Source organism: Oratosquilla oratoria, chromosome 19 (assembly GCF_046742065.1).
Source record: "Oratosquilla oratoria isolate Oo_2021 chromosome 19, ASM4674206v1, whole genome shotgun sequence".
Taxonomy (NCBI): Eukaryota; Metazoa; Arthropoda; class Malacostraca; order Stomatopoda; family Squillidae; genus Oratosquilla; species Oratosquilla oratoria.
Window position 1 is genome coordinate 12,849,422 of NC_134795.1, and position 10,072 is coordinate 12,859,493.

General features: G+C 38.5%; 1 protein-coding gene across 2 annotated transcripts in view; it reads right to left on the bottom strand.

The window, feature by feature from the left end:
* Positions 1 to 3,132: 3,132 nt before the first annotated feature.
* Positions 3,133 to 10,072, bottom strand: part of LManII (Lysosomal alpha-mannosidase II) — a 670,847-nt gene continuing 663,907 nt past the window's right edge. For both annotated transcript variants that reach the window (XM_076202638.1, XM_076202637.1), the window contains exons 20-21: positions 6,149 to 6,298; positions 3,133 to 5,829 (exon numbers count right to left, since the gene is read on the bottom strand). In XM_076202638.1, coding sequence (XP_076058753.1) covers positions 5,575 to 5,829; positions 6,149 to 6,298 — 405 coding nt within the window. In that variant the 3' untranslated portion in view covers positions 3,133 to 5,574. The remainder of the gene's footprint in view (positions 5,830 to 6,148; positions 6,299 to 10,072) is intronic.

Below are 10,072 nucleotides of genomic sequence, written 5' to 3' on the forward strand. Positions count from 1 at the left end.
CACATAAAAAAGTGACTGGCAACAGTTCTTGGGTCCTCCCACAGATATCTGGGAAGGAATTTTAGACTGCTGTCTGTATTGTAGTAGTGTGGGACTGTTTCTAGGTAACTCACTTAAAGTGGTAGGGGGAGGGGAACAGTTACTAGTTCCTAATGGAGGTGAGAAGGTTCAAGAGTATGAAAGTGTGCCCTTCTATTCTCCAGGTTGCAGGAACACCAATTATATATATATATATATATATATATATATATATATATATATATATATATATATATATATATATATATACATATATGCATATATATATATATATACATATATATATATATACATATATATGGCATGAGTTGCTAAATATATATGTATATATATATATATATATATATATATATATATATACATATATATATATATATACAGTATATATATATATATATATATATATATATATATATATATATATATATATATATATATACATGTATATATCTATATATATATATAAACATACACGCATACACACAAACACACATACACACATACACACATACCATTCACGAATTTAAGAGCAAACTAGACACTGCTGCGAAATACAAAGGCGAGAGACCAAGAGCGTAGCTCCCCTTCCCGTAAAATACAACTAGGTAAACACACACACACACACACACACACACACACACACACACACACACACACACACACACACACACACACACACACACACACACACACACACACACACACACACACACACACACACACACATATATATATATATATATTCTCATGTATGCATGTATGTATGTATGTATGTATGTATGTATGTATATGTGTATGTATGTATGTATGTATGTATGTATGTATGTATGTATGTATGTATATCGAGTAGTTGTGTGAAATATATATATATACCTGTTCATTTATCCAATACAGTAATCAAATAGTTCATCACTTGTGTGAGAAGTAGTGACAATTATTTTGACAATAAACTGAATGTGATTCTGATATATTCAATAAATTAGAATCTGCTTCACATGGGTCCCCAGTTTCACAAATAACCCTCATTATTATCAAACCTGCACTAAAATGTTGTTGATAAGAGGAACTGAAATTAATATCATGAAAGTGACTGAAGTGTTGCAGGATGACAAAAAAGCGTCATCAGCTGGTTTGGCACGACACAGCTTTATACAACGGCAAATGAAATTTTCATCGATAAGTTTTTTATCATCATTAAAAAAAGGCAGAACGTTTTATGCCACTCGTGGACATTGCCCTCTCCCTCTTCTCTCTCTCCCTCTCCCTCTCTCTCTCTCTCTCTCTCTCTCTCTCTCTCTCTCTCTCTCTCTCTCTCTCTCTCTTTCTCTCTCTCTCTCTCTCTCTCTCTCTTTATCTCTCCCTCTCTCCATACGCTCGTCATTCATCTATTTCTCTTTTCTCCTCCTTGCTTTTTCCCTGTCTATCTCAATCTCTCTTCCTCCCTCTTCTGTCTCCCCTCCCCTCTCTCTCTTCCAGTTTAGCGCGATGTTGTATTGAGGGGTCAAACTTATGGCCAAGAGTTTTGTGCGTTTTTACAGGAAGTTCTTAGAACGGCGGCATTTTTTCGCATTTGACTAAAAGGCATTGGGATAATCTATTGCAATGGCCGGAGCTATCCCGACTGCAAGTCACGCGCGCCGGGTGCCGCTGTTGTTTGTACAGCAACATGTCATACAGTTCTAATAAAGTCGGTATAAATCATATTTGCACATCATGAATGTATATATATGAAATGGTTAAGCAAAATTGTTTGAAAAATGTTTGCGAATTACGAATAGAAATGTAGTTCTTTTTTATTTAAGCACGATGCTTTTGAATGTCGGCGTTAGTTTAATTGGCAATAGAAAATGGCGTGGTTATATGGACTGAAATACGAAAACGAATAGGTATTTGAAAAATGCAAAATAAAAGTCTAGAGTGATTTATTTTCTAGCATTCTAAGCCTTTGAATAGAGTGACCAAAATCATCAAGTTATTGTGGGGATGGTAGCACCACTCCATGTTGGAACCGCAAGCAATACTTTGATTAATATTCGCAAAATTAGTATCTTCCCCGTGAAAAAGGACACAAGAAAACAAAGTCAATACAAGGTCATGTACGCAAATCCAGGTTTTCAGGCATTTCATTTCTTGGGACACATCCTTGCAGTTTTCTTCAGCATCACACCACACTACAAAGATTTTGCTGAAACAGATGCCAGGCGATTTTATTCAGTAAAAGGGCAGAGTTTGTTCAGAACAGATTCTCTACATTCAGTTTCAGTGGTGCACCCAGGATAAACGAAGTCTCAGTCAGTTCTTAGTGGATACAAAACATCATTCGGCGTTTACTACGACACTCTCCATTGAGTATGAAGGTGTGGAAACACATCTGGAACCCAACGTTTATACTGTCCTTATCTGGGCACAGCTTGCGATCTCATAATCGTAAGTAGCATCTCAAAATACTTGAGATTGCCCCCACCTTTCCAAATAATAGAAATATTTTGTAGAAAGTAGTAATATGTTTAGATAGTGGTAAGCTACACCATGTCGCTAGTTTTGTGAATATTTTTTTTTAACTATTTTGAAACAAACTAACAACATGGAATTAGATAAACCATAAGCAATCTCTGCACAAAAATTATAATATACTGTATAAGTTTTGTTACGTTTCTTAAAACAACAGACACTGGCCATATGACTGAGTATATGTAGCAAGTCATATATCCAACTCTCTCATAATTGTTGTAATATACTAATATCTGTATTCAGTTAATGCTTACCATATTGTTGAACCACCATCCGACAACAAAGATAATCTAGGCTTGACCCAGGTTTAGTCAGACCATGGAGTAGGATATACCTTGGGTAAACAGTGATATTTGGTATTCTATGCTTAATGTATCCTTGTGGACTTGTGACGGCGTTTATTAAATTCTATTTCAAATCCCACCCTTGGGTATAATCATTATACTAATGCAAGAGGAACGTAAAATATAATTGCATATTTTTTGCACAGTTTTGTCAGGCTTGGCTTTCCCAAATATCATATTTTGATTTAATTGTCTAACAGTCGTTCTGCTTTGCCATCATAGGTTAATAACACGGATATGAAAAATCATATTTTATTGATTTTAACAATTCACCATTTTACTTAAAAACGTTCTTGAGCCCACCAGGAAACAAAAATTAAATCAGTGATGGTGGAAGTAGAAAAATCATGTCCTTCTGCTGATTTAACAATGAAATGGGATCCATTCAAAAATCAAAACTTTCATTTGGCATGAGCATCGTAGCAAATTTTCGTCAATTTCCAGTTTGTTGGGTTTGCTTTGTGTTGGTATTTGTGATCATCCCCTTCAACATGACATGCTATGTAGATTTTGATTCTAATAAGAACAGACGAATTCACGTAGCTCAAGGACGGATTCTGGCTCGGAGGGGACCCCCGGTCGACCAAGCCTTTTCACGCCAGAGTCCGTCCCTGAGCTACATAGAATTAATTGCCCTGAAAATAAATCTACGGAAGTCATCGCCATATTTAAGGAGTTAATGTGCACTGGGTTGGTGTAAATCTATTTTCTTCTTCGGTCATGGAAAGTGCAATTAATGTCGTTAAGAAAAGATGAAACCAAAAGGATTAAAAAAAACATGTTAGAATATTCTTCCACAAAAACAACTAAACTTGGTGAAGTTTTGGAATATAATTAACATTTTCAACAAGAAATAGTCGTCAGAAGTAACGCTGCTTGTCACCTCGTCTGACTATGGAACAGCTTTTACTGTGAGTTTACAAAGCAAGTCACTCATAACATTTCTAAAGAGGATTAGAGATTACCTTAGTATCTATTGATATAACTCAGGATATTAGAACTCATGATGACAGGAGCATTTGAAGAAATTTTGGATCATATCCAAGAAGAACGTCGAAGATAAATTCCGACCTCTTTAAAATGTCGATCAGATTTGCGCTCAATGTTATGCGGAAGGACACTACACAAGTGAGTCCGACAATATTATCGGTAGGCAATTGCAAGGAAATGGTGACATCGGGCAAGACGATCTTCCCAGGATTTTGATTTTGATAAAGATCTGAATCCTTCTGAATAAAATAAGTGACAACTTCTTCAGGTTATGACTAACATAACCTGTCTTAGAAAGACTTCTTGCTTTCTTCTTGGTTCTTGCCCTGCATGGCCGCTCTATGCTTCTCTTTGCAGGTCAGTGAGCATGCGCCAGTTGGAGGGGAGGTTTTAAAAAGCTGAGGTTGATTTCGGAACTTCCCAAGTAAATTTGAAGTTGTGAATTCAAGGTGCCCAATAAAACGTGGATTATCTAACAAAAAAATGGAAGAGAAAATTAGGAAACATTAAATTGTTATAAAAGGAATTATAACGTCTGTCGAAACGTTTGGTTTTAACTTGGCTAAGTCGTCTGGAAGATCACAAAACAGGTCCTTATATACTTTATAATCATAATTATATGTAGTAATTAAACCTCAGATTTAATGTTAAATTTTCAACCCAGTGACATCTCTTGCAGTTATTTTTATGGTAATTCTACTCATCTGCAAAGTAGGCCTGTGGAGAAACTTAATCTCAGTGAACTGAATCAAAACATTTGGTGTAAATAAACAATATTTGAAAAGCACCGGGTTGAAGGACCTGAGGACGCAACAATCAGTCTATATTGAGAATATTTATATACTGTTAATGGTATTGGAAATTTGCATTTGATCCCAATAATACGTAAAAAGAGACGTATTCCGTATAAAAAAAAGAATACTTAATCATGTTGAATGTTAGTAATGATAATGATGTCAACTTATCATGTAAAATTAATTCAACAGAGCGACAAAGATTGGTTCTTAGTTATGCTCTTTCACTCGCAATAGGATATTCTTCTGCAACGATAAATTGCTATTGATATGAATAAATGTTGAATTTTGCGCAAGAATTTCTCAACAAATTAAATAAAAATTGGATTTAGATCCATCGAAAACCCTATTTTTTCCGAGCTTGCCTCGGAGCTGCATAATTCTTTGGAGCTAAGTCCTGTTAACGACAAGACAAAATAAGCTGATCTAATCTTAGCAATTAGACCTCACTAATACCCTGTCATCCCGTAACATATTCTTACGATAACCTAATACTTTAACTACCCTCTAACTAGTAGTCTGCTTCCGTATCCCCTAAATTTACACTCTCTGAGAAGACGTAGAATGTGGGGTATTCAAATGGATCAAGGGCTTTAACAAGGGTGATGCAGACAAGGTCGTAATATTAAGAAAATAAGGCAGGACTCGCAGTAGTGGATTTAAATTTGACAAATTTAGATTTAGGATAAAAATAGACAAGAACTAGTTTACTAATAGCGTGGTTAACTAATGTAATAGACTTAGCAACCATATAGTAAGCGCTGAAGTCATCGGCTGCTTTAAGAGAAGATTGCATAACTTCATGGATGGAGTGATAGTTGGTAACGGACAAGGAGCTGCCTAGTATAGGCCTTATGGTCTCTTGCAGTCTCCTTCATCCTTATGTTCTTATGTTTCTAAAGACGTTCGATCTTCTTCACAGTGAGAAGGAACGTTCTGATTTGCATTGGGTTCATTTGGATCACCAGGTCCTCAACCTCTTTCAAGAGTCGCTTTCTTGCTCCTTCATGGTCCGGCATCTGCCCGTCAATAGAATTCCCCTCGTCGGAAGGGTCCACTTGCCACTTCAGTTTATGGAAGTCCTTCTTGAGCATATTGGCCCCGAGGGTGGTTTCCTTGGCCGAGAGGATCTGCCAATCTGAGAAGAGACCCTGGGGAATAAGGAAACAGTGTTAATGGCTCGTTCTACAACCTCGTGCGTAGATTCAGAGAATAAGGGTTCTTATGCTATGACTACTATAACTAGTGGAAAAAGTACCACTAGGGACCGAGATGGTAGCTGATACTAAATCACTACTCGGTATAGTCACAATCAAATCCGCCAAAAAACAAACAAGGCTTGTCAACTATAACACCCAACACGCATTTTGTAACGATTGAAAACTATGTACTTTTTTTATGCAATGGATTCCACTACTTTGCATTTGTTATTTCATGCGACACTTTGACACTTTGGTATTCTTGGATTACCTTGAGGTTCACCTTGACGGGATTACTGTAGGGGTCACTCTCATTGACTTCGTACATATGTTCCAGGCGAAGCAAAAACGTGTTGTCGTCTATTGGCTCGAGGGTCAGGAGGTGGACGTTGTCGGGGAGAGCCTCTGATAGCCCAGACCACTGAAGGGAGACGAAGGAAGACAAATCGTTACCTATTGTTCCTGTGTAACATTCATTGGAATGGGGATACGAAAATAGATGGCAATTTATGAAAATGAATACCCAAACATCAGCACACGCACACGCACACACACACACACACACACACACACACACACACACACACACACACACACACACACACACACACACACACACACACACACACACACACACACACACACACACACACACACATATACATCGACCTTCCTACAATCTCTCGTTCGTATCACTTTTTCCTTCTTTCCTAAGTCTCTCACTTCAATTCAAATCAAGGCTTAACCATTTTTGGACTTTTCGGATTTACTTTTAACTATTTATCTATCTATCCATATATCTGCTCATTCATCAATATATATATATATATATTTGTACATATACTTACATTGTACTTTTTTACTCGTCCTATTATGCTATTGTATGATTATTTATACCACTGAAATAATTGTCACACCACTGCTGAAATAGTAATTGTTTTGCCGAACCATTGTGGCTGTTACGAGAAGCCATTGCCTGACCTTTCAGTGCATTCTCTTTAACTTATGAATTTGCTCTTCCTCTTTTCAAGATTTATTCTCTACTTTTGTTCTTACTACTTCCTGAATTTATTATCATTCAACTTTTCCCACTCTTTCACTGGCCACGAAAAAGTTGTCCATTTTGACTCCAGTCTGTCCGTCTATGAAAACGAATAATTTATTCTTTACCTCGTTTTTCGTTCGCAAATATTCGAACAACCCTTCACATTGTTTTCCGCTTTACTCGTCCTAGCACTCTCTGAAATAATGATTAATACTTTACTCTCTCCCGCCTTCTTAACACCCTTCTATATCCCTGGACAGCTATATTCATCCCAGACAAAATCTATCATTAATAAATGATAAGAATTTATCCGAATAGTCTTATCGGCGCGAGAAAACATCGTTTTCTCTTGTCGTTCTTCTCTTCTCCCCTTCTCTTTTATTTTTTGGTAACATTATACCTTCTTGTATCTATTGTGCCTTAAAATTATCCTTTAACTTTTCGGACTTTTTCACTGGTTACAATACTGTTGTCCACCTCCTCTCACTTTATAGGCCACGAAAACAAATTCCTTTAGTTCTCACATTCGCTTCTCTTTTTCTTTCAGCCTAGTTTACGCACCTTTTCACAGGCTTCTGTGATAATATTTCTTTCCTTTTTTAGTAGCGTTAGCACCCTGTATTCGTTATTACTATCCATATTCCTTTAAATTCTCTTATTTGTCTCCCAACAATTAACTTTCAATTCCAGTCAAGGATTTCTGGGCTTCTAAAACGTTTTAAAAATGCGCAACGGATTACACCTGTAAGAGATATTTCTGTCTATCTACATATGTAAATGTACACACTACACGCACACACACACACACACACACACACACACGCACATACACACACGCACATACACACAAGCACACACACACACACACACGCACATACACACACTCACATACACACAAGCACAAACACACACACACACACACACACACACACACACACACACACACACACACACACACAGACACACACACACGCACACACACATACACACCACACACACATATATATATGTATATATATATATATATATATATATATATATGCATATGTGTGTGTGTGTGTGTATGAGGTGTGTCAGAAAAGTTCCAGGAATTGGTGCCACAGAATATTTGTTTCAAACCCAAACTACAAGCTACGAGTTATCCCCTTCAACGTAATCCCCCAGGAGTATGTACTCGTAACTGTAATCTCAGCTCTCTGCAGCCATTGAACTTTTATCCAGATGCTTTTATATGCATATCCTCTGTTTCAGGTTGTCGAGCAAACTTGAATTTTCTTGGTCAGTTGGGGAAAACTCCGTCAGATACACCGGGATTGCTGCAGAAAGTTTACGGAGATGAGACGATGTTATACTCACGTGTTTCTGATTGGTACAAGAGGTTTAAAGAGGAACGCGAGGACGTGGAAGACGACCTCAGGAACGGAAGGCCTTCAACGAGCAGAACTGAGGCCAACGTCGAGCGCGTCAGGCAGATGGCGCTTAGCGATCGTCAGCTGACTGTACGACTGATCGTAAATGGGCTGGGCATGACAACGTCTGGAAGATTATCACTGAAGTTTTGGACATGAGGAAAGTCTGCGCAAAGATGATGTTGAAACTGCTGAATGATAATCAGAAGGAACGACGCATGCAAGTGTGTCAGGACATCCTAGAGCGTCTTGAAGCCGAACCAGACATGATAGGGAGAGTCATCACCGGTGATGAGTCATGGGTCTTCGAGTAAGACCCGGAGACCAAACGCCAGAGCCTTCAGTGGAAGAGTTCGATGTCGCCAAGGTCGAAGAAAGCAAAACAGTGTAAGTCCAAAGTCAAAGTTATGTTGTTCGCATTCTTCGATGTGAGGGGCAGTGTCCACTGCAAGTTCTTGCCGGACGATCAACCAGCACGTCTACAAAGAGACACTGCGGCGTTTGCTTCGTTCAGTGTGCGAGAAGAGGCGAGAGTTGTGGCAGGATAATTCGCGGCTGCTTCACCATGACAACGCTCATGCTCACAATGCCCTGAGACTCCGACGGTTCCTGGCCGAGAAGAACATTTCCGTGTTGGAGCAACCTCCCTACTCCCCCGACTTAGCCCCATGTGATTTTTTCCACTTCCCAAACTTAAGGTGGTTATCAGGGGAACCCGTTTTGAAGACGTGGACGACATCAAAAAGATGTGACGACGGAGCTGTGGAGGACCCCGGAAGAATCCTCCCAGGAGTACAGGCAAACATGGCAAAGAAGGATGGGAAAGTGTGTTAGACTCCAAGGGGATTACTTCGAAAGGGAAAACTTGTAGTTTGTAGTTCAGATTTTAAATAAATCTATTGTGACACCAGTCCTGGAACTTTTCTGACACACGTCGTATATATACATATATGTGTGTGTGTGTGAAGATTTGGAGTCTGGGAACCATGTTGAAGGGAGGGGAGTAAACACCAGACTCAAAGTGGGAGGTTTAATGGTCGACGTTTCGGTCCTAGTCCTAGGACCGTCTTCAGGAATATGATGAGGTACAGTGATCAAAGAGCTCATTATATTGGCCGCTGCTGGAACTGGGAAAGGTAGTCCGCGTGCCGAAGCTGCCCGGGCTCCCCCGTCCTCCCCCTCCAGTGGCTACGAGAACCAGACAACTGGTCACAACCTTACATAGACAATTGTTCTCAATGACTCTCAAATGCATTCATAAAAATTACAGAGAATAAATACAATAAAATAATACACGAAGAATAAATACAATAAAGTAAATAAAATACACAATACAATAAAATAAATAAAACACACAACTAAAAAGAAAGAACAATTCATGTAAACGAGGATCAAACAACTGGTCACAACCTTACACAGACAACTGTTCACAATAGTTTTCACATACATTCTTAAATTCTCAAAGAAATGAAAATAAATACAAAACAAATACAAAAAAGAATAAACACAAAAATGTATTTATCCTCTGTAAACTTTATGAATGTATGTGAGAATCATTGAGAACAATTGTCTATGTAAGGTTGTGACCAATTGTCTGGTTCTCGTAGCCATTGGGGGGGGGGGGAGAGCCAGGGAGGCTTCGGCAGCGCCGACTACTCGTAACTCTCCCAGTTCCAACTACGGCCAATATAACGAGCTCTTATCCCAAAAGTAACCTCACGATTACATGCATTGATTCCAG